General features: G+C 47.2%; 2 protein-coding genes and 1 pseudogene across 2 annotated transcripts in view; 2 read left to right on the top strand and 1 right to left on the bottom strand.

Annotated features, from left to right (window-relative positions):
• The first annotated feature begins 250 nt into the window (after nucleotides 1-250).
• LOC116909410 (hemoglobin subunit alpha-1/2-like) lies at nucleotides 251-1,095 on the top strand. The gene is made up of 3 exons (XM_032912976.1): nucleotides 251-378; nucleotides 494-698; nucleotides 884-1,095. The coding sequence occupies exons 1-3, from the start codon at nucleotides 284-286 to the stop codon at nucleotides 1,010-1,012; spliced, it is 429 nt and encodes a 142-aa protein (XP_032768867.1). The 5' UTR covers nucleotides 251-283; the 3' UTR covers nucleotides 1,013-1,095.
• Nucleotides 1,096-3,773: 2,678 nt separating this feature from the next.
• On the top strand, nucleotides 3,774-4,406 carry LOC116909802 (annotated as a pseudogene).
• Nucleotides 4,407-10,521: 6,115 nt separating this feature from the next.
• Luc7l (LUC7 like) overlaps nucleotides 10,522-15,309 on the bottom strand; it is a 29,637-nt gene continuing 24,849 nt past the window's right edge. The window contains exons 7-10 of the mRNA XM_032911642.1: nucleotides 14,412-14,500; nucleotides 13,280-13,309; nucleotides 12,488-12,655; nucleotides 10,522-10,868 (exon numbers count right to left, since the gene is read on the bottom strand). Coding sequence (XP_032767533.1) covers nucleotides 10,727-10,868; nucleotides 12,488-12,655; nucleotides 13,280-13,309; nucleotides 14,412-14,500 — 429 coding nt within the window. The 3' untranslated portion in view covers nucleotides 10,522-10,726. The remainder of the gene's footprint in view (nucleotides 10,869-12,487; nucleotides 12,656-13,279; nucleotides 13,310-14,411; nucleotides 14,501-15,309) is intronic.

Here is a 15,309-nt window from a genome sequence, read left to right as displayed (position 1 = left end):
TCTCTGCCCAAGGTAGGGGGATCCTAACTTCTTCCCAAGCACCAGTCATTGGAGACATAGGAGAGGCAAGAAGCCTCTGGGCAACTGATAAGGATTCCCTGCACCCAGGGGAGGCGATCCCCAAGCCCAGCCTCTCAGGGTCCTGACAAGCCTTGCTGGAGAGAGCAATCACAGGCCAGCCAATGAGAGCTGCTCCAAGGGCGTGTCCTTACCTCCTGCACATATAAATGAAACTTGCTGCAGGGCCAATACATTCTCATTCTGATAGACTCAGGAAGCAATCATGGTGCTCTCTGCAGCTGACAAAACCAACATCAAGAATTGCTGGGGGAAGATTGGTGGCCATGGTGGTGAATACGGCGAGGAGGCCCTACAGAGGTGAGATCAGGACCCTGTTCTTTAAGGACAGCAGGATCCAAACCGGACCAGGGACTCAGTGGGCAGCTCCTAACTGTGCTTTCCCGTGGCCTCAACTTATCTCTCCTTCTCACAGGATGTTAGCTGCCTTCCCCACCACCAAGACCTACTTCTCTCACATTGATGTAAGCCCCGGCTCTGCCCAGGTCAAGGCTCACGGCAAGAAGGTTGCTGATGCCCTGGCCAAAGCTGCAGACCACGTCGATGACCTGCCTGTTGCCCTGTCCTCTCTGAGTGACCTGCATGCCCACAAACTGCGTGTGGATCCTGTCAACTTCAAGGTGTGAGCTCAGACCTGGCAGGGGGCACCTGGGACCTCTAGGGATCCCTTGGGGCAGTGGTGAGGGGCACAGGGGGAGGGGGAAGGGATTCCTCATGCCCAGGGCAGGGAACACAGTGTTCCAGGAAGGGGAGCTTACCCAGCAGGGTGTCTACTACTAGGGACTGACCCTGTCTGTCTCTGCAGTTCCTGAGCCACTGCCTGCTGGTGACCTTGGCTTGCCACCACCCTGCGGATTTCACACCCGCCATGCACGCCTCTCTGGACAAATTCTTTGCCTCTGTGAGCACCGTGCTGACCTCCAAGTACCGTTAAGCCACCTCCTGCCGGGCTTGCCTTCTGATCAGGCCCTTCTTCCCTCCCTTGAACCAGTCTTTGAATAAAGCAGAAGTAGGAAGAAGACTGTGTGCCTATTTCTCTGCATGTGCAAAGTTTTCGTGTGTGGTATGGGGAAGCTTCCAGCCAGTTTAGCCATGGGGCAGTAAAGATAAGTTTCAGGGACTTGAGAGGTGATTCAGCCATTAACGTCTAGGCTCACAACCAAATAGATAAGACAGGGTTCAGAGCTAAAAAGCCTAACTGGATACTTACATACTTACACTTACACACACACACACACACACACACACACACACACACCACACACCACATGGCTTCTGAGTCTGGGCATCAGGCCATCCCAAGCCCTTCACTGACAGCCATGTCTTTTCTCCCTGAGCCAAAGAATCACAGGCCCTCTCAGGTAGGGAAGTTCTTAATACCTCTCTTCCTTCAGTGTGGGATCTACTGGAAAAACAGCTAAAAACAGACAACATATGAGCGTGTGGGTAGGCAACAGGTAGCCCATCCAAAAATGCCTGCTCTTTTGCCCTTTCTTTCTTTCTCTTTACTTTTTTTCTTTCTCTCTTTAATGCTTGCTTGCATGCTTGCTTGCTTGCTTGCTTGCTTTTTTTCTTTCTTTCTCTCTTTCCTTCTTTCTTTCTTTCTTTCTTTCAAACGTAGCCTAGGCTAGCCTCAAACACTTTAAATAGCCAAGGATGCCCTGGAACTCTTATTTTTAAGGATGTATTTATTTATTACATACGATTACTCTACAGCTCTCTCAGACCCACCACAAGAGGGCATTGGATCCCACTACAGATGCTTGTGAGCAGCTGTATGGTTGCTGGGAGTTGAACTCAGGACCTTTGAGAGGTTCTCTTTGAGAGGATGCTGAGCCATCCCTCCAGCTCACCATGGAACTCTCAATCCTCTTGCTTCTACCCCTGAATGCTAAAATTACAGATATGTGCCTCCATGCCCAGTTTATGCAGTGCTTGGGAATTGAACTTAGGGTTGTATATACATATACAAACATAATACATAGATATTTATATAATACATACATACATGCATACATATGTACATAATACATACATACATACACTAAACAAGCATTCTATTAACTGGGGTACATCTGTACCCCTATAGAAACTAGTGGCAACAAAGAGTAAATTGCTTATACAATGTGGCAGAACCGTAAATAAAAATGTCAAGAGGAAGAAATCATTAGAACCAAGTCTCACAGAGCATGGCCTCATGTTTGTAAAATATCAAAAATAAGCAGATCTGTAGGAACGGCAAGCAGCCTCCTGTTTGACGGGGCCTCTGTGCAGGGGTTGGATGGTTATGGAGAGTCAGCTAGTGGTTGTTTCTTGCTGAGGAAAAGTTCTGGAAATGGGTGGTGGTGAAGATTGCACAACATCGTGGAGGAAAGTGATGTCACTGAGGTGCGCCCATCAAAGCCGGCTAAAATGGACAGGGCTTGGTGCCACATCCCTCCAGTTCCAGACCTCAGGAACTACAGCAGAGTCACACGTATACACACACGTGAGTAAGAACAGAACCTTTAATGCAGGAATGACATAGTCACAGAGAACGTACCATTGGTTCTTCATGTCATCATTGAGATAGAGTATAGGCACCCGTAAGGTCATTGTCCCCAAAGGAATTTGCCCTATAGACCAGTCATATACTATTTCTCATAATATGTAATGTATACATATGTATATATTAAATCAAGTTGGAATTTATTAAAGGGGATTTTGTGTGGAGCAGTTTAGGCAGAGTCAGGCAGAGCCTCATTATATAACCCTACTGTCCTGGAAAGCCACATGTTGTAGACAACGATGGCCTTGAACTCACAGAGATCCTTTTGCATCTGCCTCTTGAATGCTAGGAATAATCTGTACCTGGCCCACAAGACCTAGATAAGAAGGGTTTTTTTTTTTGTTTTTTTTTTTTTGCTTTTTTTCGGAGCTGGGGACGGAACCCAGGACCTTGCGCTTGCTAGGCAAGCGCTCTACCACTGAGCTAAATCTCCAATCCCGATAAGAAGGGTTTTTAAATGTAGATTTAAATCTTATTTTATTTTACACTCGTGGGCGTTTTGGCTGAATGGATACCCATGCATCGCTTGCATGACTGTAGAAGACAGAAGAGGGCTTCAGATCCACTGGACCTGAAGTTACAGACAACGGGGAGCAGGCACGTGGGTGCAGGGAATCTGAGACTGGTGCTCTGGAAGAGCAGTCAGTGCTCTTAACTGCTGAGCCATCTCTCCAGCCTTTAAATGCAGATTTAACTATGGAATATTTAACGAAAGGAGACGTGCTCAAGGGAAAAAAGGTAAGTGTCGGTATGTGCTCCTCTAAGGAGAAATGCACCAAGAAGAAAGACAAGTCAATCCTTTTCAATAATGAGTAAGAAAGGAAAGAAAATATACGAAGTGTCTTAAGGATTCCGGGGTGGGGGTGGGGCGCAGGATAAGCAGACAGTGCCAAAATAGACACTAAAATCCATAGTAATCTGATAGTATATATTAGATATCATTGCCCATACAGGAAATACTTTGAAATGTAAGGCTTGGATAAGGAGCCTAGAGAGACAGAGGGCTGCATGTCAAGGAAACTCCTAAGCAACCTGCAACGATCCAGCGCCCCCTGGCGGCTCCATGGGTTTCAGAACCTCTTAAAGCGCAGCCAGGGCACAGAGGGCGAAGCCAGGGCAACCAGCGCGAAGCCACATTTCAGTGAAGATGGCTCTGTCCCAAGTTGATAGCGGGCTGGTCGTCGCGCTCTGGAAGAAGATGGGTAGCAATGTTGCAATTTGGAGAGGTACGCCTCGGGCTCACCTTCCAATGAACTGCGAGGTGAAAGCGGGTTCTCCCTACCTCCAGGTCCGGTTGCGCCCTAACCTCAATCTTTCCACAGGACCTTCCTGGCTTTCCCATCCACCAAAACCTACTTCCCACACTTGGACCTGAAACCAAGTTCCAGCCAGGTTAAAGCCCATGCCCAAAAGGTGGCCGATGCACTGACGCTCGCTGCCCACCACCTGGACGACCTGCCTGGTTCTCTGTCTGCTCTCAGTGACCTACACGCACACGAGCTCCGCGTGGACCCTGCTAACTTTCAGATGAGTCCTGTGTCTGAGCTGCACCCGCCCTTGCTGGATATGTGGGTCCCTTCAAGGCTCGCTGTTCCGGAGAGATAAACCCAAGGCGGGGCGCTTCTCATTCTTCAGTTCTTTAGCCACTGTCTGCTGGTGACTCTTGCCCGGCACTATCCCGGAGACTTCAGCCCGGAGATGCATGCCTCCTTGGACAAGTTTCTGGGTCACGTGACTTCGGCACTGGTCTCCAAGCATCGCTGAACTGAGGATACACAGCGGTGTAGTCTTCATCCCTGCCCTTCTTCAAATTCACAATATTTGAGTAAACCTCCCCGGGACTGCATTGCTGTCTTGTACGCAGAGTTGCATAGGAGAAAGATACCCCACACGCAGTATCAAACGAAAGGTTCCAAGAGACTGGAATTACAGCTAAACTAGTGAAAACCCTCATAGGAAAGTCAGCTTCCCTTGTTTTTGTTGTTTTAATTCATTTTTGCCTTTGAGATACATTTTATGCTCTCATGTAATCCAGGCTGGCCTCTCAAATCCATCATACAAACTAGGTTGGTCTTGAACTCCTGACACTTGTGTTCCCACCCTCATCTCTGTCCATCCCCCAATCCCCACCAATCATGATGGATTATAAGACATGCTCCATGATAACTGGCTCCATTGTGGTTCTTTTTATTTTTATTTAACCTATTGTTTGTTTGTGTTCGGTGTTGGGGATGGGAAGGGGGAGGGGTCTCCTGTGTACCAAACTGCTCCAAGCTGCAGAAAGTGTAGCTAACTAGGAAGGAGAGGGTCACAGCTTGAATGAATCAACTTTTAGAATAGAGTAGAAAGAAGGGATTTATAAACTACACTTCCAAAGGGCCATGGGCTGGGCGGTAACAAGAGTCCCAGCTCTCAGCATTGCCTTATTCATCCAAGGTAGCACTGGGCAGCTAAGACGCCAGGCACAAAGAGTCTGCTGACCTGCCCTGCAGTTCCCTGGACCCAGAAGGCTGAGCGAGGAGATTAAGTCAGAGTCCATGCCAGCCTGGACACTAGAGCAAGACCCGGTCACACAAAAGGAGGAAAAGGAGAAAGAGGGAAAGGAAAAGATAAAGGAGGAGCCTAGGGAGGAGAGAACAGACAAAGAGGAACAGAGAGGGAAGAGGGGGAAAAGGACAGGGAGAGAGCTGCTCAGTGGGTCGCTAGCATCCTATCCTTTTTCCAGAATCATGGTGAAGCCTGGGGCTGAGGCCAGAAGCAGGGTGTGGTCTGGGAAGGGGTGTGTGGAACTGGGATCCAGAGTTACGAGGTGGTGGTGGGGTTGACACAGCTTCAGTTTGGTTTGGGCAACTTGCTTCTCTGCCCAAGGAAAGGGAATCCTAACTTCTTCGCAAACACCAGTCACTGGAGACATAGGAGAGGCAAGAAGCCTCTGGGCAACTGATAAGGATTCCCTGCACCCAGGGGAGGCAGATCCCCAACCCCAGCCTTTTGGGGCCCTCACAAACCTTGTTTGGCAGAGCACAGGCCAGCCAATGAGGACGGCCCAAAAGGCATGTCCCAGGTGCTGCAGCATATAAGATCTTGGCTTACCACCTCCTTTCGGATTTCACCCTGGCCATGCCTGCTTCTCTAGACAAATTCCTTGCCTCTGTGTGCACTGTGCTCACCTCCAAGTACCGTTAAGTCGCCTCTGCTGGGCTTGCCTTCTGACCAGGTCCTTCTTCCCTCTCTTGCCCCTGTACCTCTTGGTCTTTGAATAAAGCCTGAGTAGGAAGCAGCCTGTGTGCCTCTATCTCTGCATGTGCAGTATCATGTTTGGTGTGGGGATGCCCCTAGGCCCTTCAGTTACTGTGTTCCTAATGCTGCACCCCCTTATATGGTTATAATGACACCCAACCATGAGTTTACTTTGTTGCTATTTCATAACTATTGTTTTATTAGGTAGTGTAAATAAATACCTGATAAACAGGATTTTATAGGGCCCCAAATGAGTCACAACCTGCAGGCTAAATTCCAAGTCTCTCTGCCCTAGAGACTAGGGGGACACATTTCTAGCCTTGGTCCCTATGCTGAGGAAGGCCAGTCAGTAAGGGAGTATAGGAAGGAAAGGCCAACTGGTCCTTTGCACAGCGTTTCTGGACAACTCTTGGCCCTTTAGTTCCTAATTTGGTTCCTACCCTTGGTCTCACCTTCAACATGAATTTTCTGGAATATAATTACCTCCCCACAATGTTACCTTTTATTTCATTCAGACAGGGCAGAGGTGGAAGGCTAACAACCAAATGCTTCTTTAGATGTAAATCCACACTGCAGAGCAGGAATTGTCTTAAAAAACAGACAAAAGCAAACCCTGGGTGGGAATGAACCCAGCCAAAAATTACAAAGTCAAGGTTCTTAGTGATTCTGGGCAGTAGCAGTAGTGTCTTTCCCCTGGGCCCACGAGTGACAAAGCACCGGAAAAGAGCAACTGAGGGAAGGTTTATTTGGCTCACAGTATAAGTGGGTACAGTCCTTGTGGTGGGAAGTCATGATTGCAGGGACTTAAGGCAGCTGGTCACATGGCATCTGCAGGCAGGACATAGACAATGGCCGGTGGTCAGCTCTTGCCCTCCTTTTTATTCAGTCTAGGAGCCCAGCATATAGAATGCAGTCCACACTCTTGGTGGGTCTCTCTGAAACCCTTGGAAACACGAAGGGGTGTTTTCATGGTGACTCTAAGCCCATCGAGTTATCCATCAGAGTAACATGTAGCTCACACTCAGAATAGAGTGTTTTTTACCCATAAAAGAAATGAGATTACATCACACAGCTGAGTTTTGCAGAAACCTTGAGTGGATAAAGCCAACATACCAAGGGCCATCCAGTGCATGAGTCTATGTTGTGAAATACCCAAATGAGCAACCTATAGACAGAAGACAGGTTCCTGGTTGCCGGGGGCTTCAGGAAGAAGCTGGACAGTTCTAAGTAGTGGGCTGAAGTTTTTATCTGGATGAAACATCCTGCAACTTGGTACCAGTGATGACCGCACAACACTGGACACATAAATGCTACTGACACATAACATCAGAAGCGGTTATGATGGTAGTTGATTATAAGAAGCTTCAGGGCATTTTGTTACCATCACTGGGATACATCACAGCACTCTATAAATGTCACTGTTCTGAAAGGAACATGTGCTACAAGTCAAACAGTTGTCCAGTTTTACTTTCATTTTAGCAGTAAATTTAAGTTTAGACCCAAGGAAGTGTGTCAAGAAGTCAGTAGGCAGCAGACACTGATACAGTACACACTAAAATTCAGTGTATTCTAAGAGTGCATGCTAGGTATAAAAAATGTGAGGCCTTAGAATCCAGAAAGCTTAAAGCTCCCAGGCCACAGAGACTACACATTCTAGGACCAGACTGCAGAGTAAAGCCAAGAGGCTGACAACTGATCCTGCTGTTGGGCCCCCGACCACGATAAATAAACAAGAGCTTCCTGAACCTTGTCGGCTCCTTCATCTTCACCTGGCCCCACTCTGAATACCTCTGTCCCATGAGGCAGGCCTCAACAGAAGTGACATTCCTGAACCACATGGCTCAGGTACTGACTTCCAAATACTGCTGGACTGGGATGGGTCCTCCAAAGAGCACAACCTTTATCTCCTCTCATGTCTGAGTACTAAGGGACTACGCTTTCAATGCAATGGGCCAAGTTCTAAGTGTCACAAATCTCCCAAGTGAAGACCCAGTCTTTTACCTGTTACAATGACAGTGAGACATTGGGAGATTTAAGAGGCCTCCAACAAGAGGTTTTTCGCCACAAATACTGAGGCTAGATTTCGCCACCCTGAACAAATACTGCAGCTTTTGTCCCCCAGACAGTAACAGGCTGGCATTATAGGTTCTATAGTCTTGATCACTCTCTAGGGATGCTCCATGTTCATCCTTCTGACTGTTTTCAGATCCACATGGATGGGCTGGGCCTAATTCACTGATAGGCTAGGCTGCCTGTCTAAGACAGTCTCCAAAACTAGTACAGTGCCACCTACTGGCACAAAGCTGACCTGCACAAGACAAGACAAAAGGCTTAGTAAAAAAAGCAAGATGTTGGATGAGTGCAGACATTGGAATCGGCGCTCCAGGCCCATTGCCTATCACCTAGACGAGGGGAGCAGGAGCTACCCTGTTTCCCTCTGGTTTCAGAGGGAAAGTAATGCCTTATTCCTGCCTAAGAATCAATCACGGTCATTGCAGAAACCTAATTAAAACTGCTCCCCCTTTGCTATATCCTAGATATAGGAATATGTCCTGCATACCCATCATCACTACTCAACACAAGTCAAACTATGTCCTGTGTGACCAAGTAAAAGAAATTGTGAAGTCATATGATGTGGGGAAAACAGAGTGGATTTGAGAGAAGCATTAGAATCATCAGTCAGAACGATGACTTCCTCACTCAGTGCACTGGTCAACACCAAAGGCCTGGAAGGAACAAGAGGGTCCAGGAAGGATCTCTCTCTCTCTGAGCTGGACATCTACCTCCTGTGCCCTGGCCCATGGGTGCTACTGGTTATGGGTTTTTGAAAACTACTGGCTCTCCCAGTTCTTCAGCTTGGAGGCTTAGTCTGGAACCTAATAAGTACTTGGTTAGTACTTGGCCTAATCAGGCCCTCAGGTTACAGATGGTAGACCCTATTGATTTCTTGCATAATGGCCAGGGCCAGGGCCACCGCCATCACCGCATCTCTGATTATCTATGTCCACCTAATTCCCTTTCTACAGGAAACTCCAATTAAGGAAGTTTAACAAAACATCAGGAGGCAGAGTGAAGAATGAGGTGGATCTGAGTTTGAGGCTAGCTGGTTCTACATAGCAAGTTCAGGACAGTCAGGCTACACAGAGAACCCTCCCCCACCCCGCTGCACCCCCAAAGAAAAAGCTACTTGGGACTGAGACAAAAGTGCCTGGAGTCCTGAAATCCAAGTCTACCCAGACAAAACTGTCCTTCCAGAAAAAGTTCAAAAAACTTTTGCCACAGCGTCCTTGTAAAAATCACCCTCCACAAGAGACTGAGGTGCAAAGCAGCCTTTCTGCAACCCTGAGGAACCTGACCACTCAAAAAGATGCTACCTAAGCAGGGGATTGTAGTTGTATAGTATGTGATGGGTACTATAGACCACAGCACAGAAATGTTTCCAGTAACTTTACCCCATGATAAAATAAAGCAAAACAGCTGTTTCTTCATATACAAATTTATATTTAGACAGAAAGGGATCCAAACCAACAGGCTCTAAGGTTAGGTCTGTCCAGTTAAGGCCCAATATAGTCCAGGAAACAAGTGTTCCCAGCGTAAGTGACCACGGCTAGTCAAAATGTCCTCCCGGGACTAAGAAGCCCAGGTAAAGACCTTATCCCAGGAAGACTGCAGAGCAGAGCAGAGATAAACTCAGCCCCACCTGGAAGCCAAGGCAAGGGGAAGAGATGAAGAAAACCTACACATGGCACCTGTGCATGCTACTGAGCCCCAGGGAGTCCTTCAGGGATAGTCTGCCCTACCTCCTTACACAGACAGACAGTTGATCAAGGAAAGCCAATTTCACATGAGCAGAGCAGGTAGGCACTCATACATACTCTCCTATAAACGGTAGTCCAGGGCATCACCAGGAGCCACATTACAAAAACCACAAGATCCTAGGTGTAACCATCAAACCAACAGCTCACGAACAGCACCTACATTTTTTACAAGCACAGCATGGAGAAGGGAAGGCTTCTTTGTTTAATACAACCAACTAAAGTTCCCTCCAAAAACAAATGGTTAACACCTCCCTCCCAAAGACAAATAAAGGGAGCAACTCCTATTCAGCGACCCTTTCTATTTGGGCTTCACTTTGGTCTTAAGGCATTAGTCCTTTGAGAGCAACAGCATATGCTCAGAGCATAACAAGAAGCTGATCTTGGGTATAAACTACCCACGATACCTGACCTAAGCTGTAACTCTCTCTCTCTCAAGGACTTCTTGTTGGGCAGGTAGGGGCCATCTATGTCTTTATTCCACCTAAGTGAACAAAGTGAACTGCAATGTAGCTGACCTAAGCTAAGGTTTCAATAGACATAGCTCTTCCTAAGGAATAATTGTATAATATGGCCGCCCCCTTCCATCCACAGAACCTGCTCAATGGTCTGCACTGAGAGAGTACATGAGCAGCTAAGATGTAGAGTGTGAACCAGGGAAGGGAAGCCACATACATCTGGCTCGGTTAAGTGTGTTGGGAGTGCCAAAAGTTAAATTGGTCAGATATTTGGTCAGTTTTCTAAAGTGACGGCAGCACCAGCCATTTCTCCACAAGTGCAGGCAGGCAGGGTCCTAGTGAAGTGCCTCTAGTGCAGAGGACAGCAGACACCCCACACAGCTGTCAGGAGGCAGCCGCCAGATTTATTTGTTCCTATATAACATAACCCCAAACACAGAAGCAGCTCTGAACAATCTAGAAACTCACAGCTAGGGCCAAACAATAGAAATTTTAACTACAAAAGATGAGTTGTAGTCAGCAAATATAAAGGGTAATTTAGGCTGTGCTGAACTTTTGTCAGACTATTTACAGCGCCTGAACCAGATTCAGATCTCGCCAGCCTCCTTCTCCTCCGACCTCCGCGATGCAGTCTTGCCATTGGAGTTCTCCAGCCTCCAGTCAGTGGGCCCTCGTTCATTCCGCCCGTACTCCCAGGATTCCTCTCTCAATGAGCGCTCCCTGGAGAACCTGGGAAAGTGAACCAGAGGCTCAGCAGAGGCTGCCATCTCCTTCTGGCCAGCTGTTGCACAGGAACCAGTAAGGCAGACCCTCAACCCTGGATGAGAGAAGGGCATGCTCCCACCACATTCAGGCACTTTTTTCTTTTTAAGACAGGGTTTCTCGGGGTTGGGGATTTAGCTCAGTGGTAGAGCGCTTGCCTAGCAAGCACAAGGCCCTGGGTTCGGCCCCCAGCTCCGAAAAAAAAAAAAAAAAAGAAAAGAAAAGACAGGGTTTCTTCATGTGGCCCTGGCTCTACTGGAACTCAATCTGTAGACCAGGCAGGCAACAAACTCAGAGATCCACCTGCTCTGCCTCCTCAGTGCTAGGATTAAAGGAATGCACCACCACCACCACCACCACCACCACCACCACCACCACCACCACCACCACCACCACCACCACCACCACCACCCACCACCACCACCACACACCACCACCACCACACCACCACCACCACCACCACCCACCACCACCACCACCACCACCACCACCACCACCACCACCACCACCACCACCACCACCACCACCACCACCACCACCACCACCACCACCACCACCACCACCACCACCACCACCACCACCACCAGCTAGCCTTAGGTGCCCCAAGCTTGACTTCATCTAGTTACTGACAACATAATCATTTAAAAAAAAAACTGACCCTTTTGGCTGGTGATGGTGGCTAACCCCTGTAATCCTCACACTGAAGAGGGTGAGACAGACAGGAGTATTTAAGTCTAAGGCCAGCCTGCACTAGAAAGTGAGATGTGGCCAGAAAGTGACTGACAAGAGTAGCACTGAAAAGGCTAAGGGCTAGAGACACAAGGAGGACAGGAGGACACTCTTGTGAGGAGCTCAGCTTATTTCCCAGCACCCATATTGGGTGTTGTCTCAGAGTCACCAGAAACTCCAACTACAGAGGATCTAACACCCTTTTGTTCTCCAACAATACATGTGTACACACACATTCACTCACAGTAGCACATGTGACACAATACACTAATGTATACACATAATAAAAATAAATAAAAAGAAAGGAATTTTAATAAGCAAAGTTTTCAGTGTAACAGAAACAAAACAAATGGGAATACAACAAAGCAATGCGTGTGAAATATGTCTGTAAAGACAATGGGAGAAGGAGGATGGAAAAGCACAGGTAAGACGGTAGTTTCATATCAGCACTCAGGAGGCTGAAGCAGGAGGAGCCTGAGTTCAAGTCAACCTAAGTTACAAAGGGAATGCCTGTCTCAAAACAAAACAAAAAAATCCAAGGAATTAAGCAAGACCTGTTCAAGATAAAAATCTCAGCTGCTTCTTACCAAGTTAAAGTACATAAAGCCCAGCCAAGCAGAGGGCCATGTGAGAGCTCAATGCCCTAGCCCATTCCCAGCACTGCATGCCACTCTCTATTCCTCAGGGTACCAACCCAGAGTGCTAGTCACCCAGAACCTGCACCCTCACAAGCCCAACCTTGTCCCAACCAGATGTAGTGGCCAAAAGACTAGGATGGCAGATCCTAGCAGATCTTGGGAACACAAAGGCAAAGGGCTCACTTCTGGATGCAGTTACTGAGGAGTCAGAGTAGTTACTTGTATTTTGTACTCCGGTCCCTGGAAGCCCGTCGGTGACCCCGGCTGTGGCTCCGGGAACGGCTGCGATGTCGCCGGTATCTATCTCGGGACCTGGAACGGGAAAACTTCCGCCGCTCTCGGGAGGTAGACCTAGACCGCCTCCTTCGACGATCCCGGGAACGTGACCTGGGAAACCCAGATGATTTTGAAAATCAACATGTCACTGGGGTCAAACCACCCCATTCCTCAACTCTCAGCATCTTTTGTCCTTCAGTGTTACTGGGATTTCTTTTTCCTCCTACAAATGTACAATTTAGAAATGAAAAAGTCCCTTGAATTAATCCAATGACCAAACCTTTTCCCTAAATGATTCTTGAAAACATAGACTTGGCCAGGTGTGATGGCACATGCCTTTAATATCAGTAATTGGGAGGCAGAAGCAGGTGGATCTCTAAATGCAAGGCCAGCCTCTTCTATAAGAGTTCCAGGACAGCCAGGTTATACAGAGAAACCCCATCTCAAAAAACAAAACCAACCAACCAACCAACCAACCAAAAACAAACAAACAAACAAACAAACAAACAAACAACAACCCCCCCCCCATGAAGGACATGGACATTCCTAGTCGGCCTTCAGCAGGGTCTTCCGTCTTCCCTCATCCCAGTGGTGGCAGGGTACGTGGGAGTGCATGGGAGTCCGTGTGGTAAACCCTAACCAATGCCAGCCTTTTGAGGCTGTAAGCATCAATTAAATGTTTTTACAGAAAAAGGCACTCAACCCAAGAGCCCTGTGACAGATCTTGAAACCTACCTCCTGCGATCTCGGGTTCTTGATCCAGAGCTAAAGAGGAAGATAAAGAGATGAACACATTTAATCCATCCAGGAGACAAAGGCAAATGGATCTCTGTGAACCTGAAGCCAGCTAAGGCAACTTAGTGAGATGCTTAGAGTGCATAGCTGAGTCTGGCTCTGATCTTTTTTTTTAAAATCAATCCCAAATATTTACCTGAGTACTGTTCCAGCATTTCAAATTAAATACAGCTAAATTCTAACCTGTATTCCTGGTTCTACCCTCCCTGGACTAGTTAAGGAACAATTCCAGGTCAGAAACCAAGAGGCTGCTGGGGCATGATAACACATGCTTTAATCCCAGCATAGAGAAGCAGAAACAATCAGATCCCTGATCTACAAAGCAAGTTCTACAACAGCCTGGGATACACAGAAAAACACTGTATCAGAAGACCAAACTTCATTCCTTCTCAAACAATCACCAGGTCCATTCAGTTCTACTCCAGACAGCCTAGCCCAGACCACATCACCTACATTCTTCCTGCCTCAAAACTCCCACTAGTGCCTCACTGGTGCGGTGGCCTTTGCTGAACACCTTATACTTTGCTTCTCAATGGGCAAGAATATATTCCAACTGCATCTTTAATGGGAAAGTCTGTCCAATGGCCCCACATGACTGATTAAAAAAAAATAAGACAGCCATACAAAGCTTCCACCCTCCAGTCCAAAGCTGATGATTTCCCCTCAATGCACTGCCACGAGACTGCTGCTTAGCCACCAGTATTAGATCCACTTTTGCCTTCCCTATTTGGTAAGAGATCCATGCCCAGCTGTCAGAGGGGCTGGCTGGTTGAGGTTAAAAGACGACTGAGAGGTGGTAGGACAGACCTTTAATCCCAGTACTTGGGAGGCAGATGCAAGTGGATCTGAGTTCAAGGCCATCCAGAGATACACAGGTTAAGTGTCTGTGAGGGGGTCGGGGGAGGGAGGGAGGGAGAGGCGACCTTCATCAGCTCCTCCTTCCCTTGTCTGCAAGTTCTAGGCAGATCCTGCTTCAAAATAAATAAATGCATGCTTTTGCATGTCTCAAACACTGATGGCTCCAAGTCATAAAACAGCAAATAGCAGTTTCCTAAGGCTGGCCCATGCTTACCGCCTGCCCAGGCGCTCTTCTCGCTCTCTCTCCTCTCTTCTCCTCAATCGATCCTGATTTCTTTTTTCCTGTTTTTCAGCCACAGTTTTCTAAATAAATGGGGGTAGGGGGGAGGATAAAAGAAAAGCAACAGCTTTTAGGAAACAATATTCTATTCATTTAAAAACAGAATATATGAAAAAATTAACCATTTTCTACATTTGGTAACAAATTACAAAAAAGGGGCTGAACTTCTAAGGCACAGGACTTAATCACAATGCTTCAAACCAGGCCATAAACATAGCTGTTTATCCTATAGCTTCTCCACAAGCTTTGTAGTAAAAAAGAAACATTAGTAAAAAAGAAACTTAACTTAGACCAACAGCAATAGCACCAGGCTGTTGGGAGTGGAACTGTAGGTAGCCAAAAGCAGCTCACTTTTGATCTGGTGTGCAGCTCACTTTTGATCTGGTGTGTGCTATGACAACATTAGCACAATTATACACTGAATTCATCAAGTCTGATCCTAAATGCAACAGAGGCAGGAGGCTCTGAGAACCTCTACCACCAAATCAGCATCACCTTAAGCTAGCTTGAAAAGTGTTAAATACCTCCATAATAAACACACCAATAATACTAACTCGAACCCTGTAATACATCATCTGGGAAGAGTGAATGAAATGAAGTCTTAAATGGGGGAATGAGCCACATACCATAATACAAACACTCATCAGTCTTCCCTACTTAGAGCAGAGATAGCAAAATACTTTCTATGCCCAGTGATTAAAGCAAGTCCTCTTTAAATGAGGACACCACAAGACCCAGGTGAGCTGTCTCATCTAGCACCCCAAACTCTACACTTCCAATAGAGTCCTTCATTTGAGCTAGGTGTACAACACAGTCAGCTCCAAATCCCTTT

Source organism: Rattus rattus, chromosome 9 (assembly GCF_011064425.1).
Source record: "Rattus rattus isolate New Zealand chromosome 9, Rrattus_CSIRO_v1, whole genome shotgun sequence".
In the NCBI taxonomy this organism is placed as follows: domain Eukaryota; kingdom Metazoa; phylum Chordata; class Mammalia; order Rodentia; family Muridae; genus Rattus; species Rattus rattus.
This window is presented reverse-complemented; position numbering and strand designations above follow the sequence as displayed.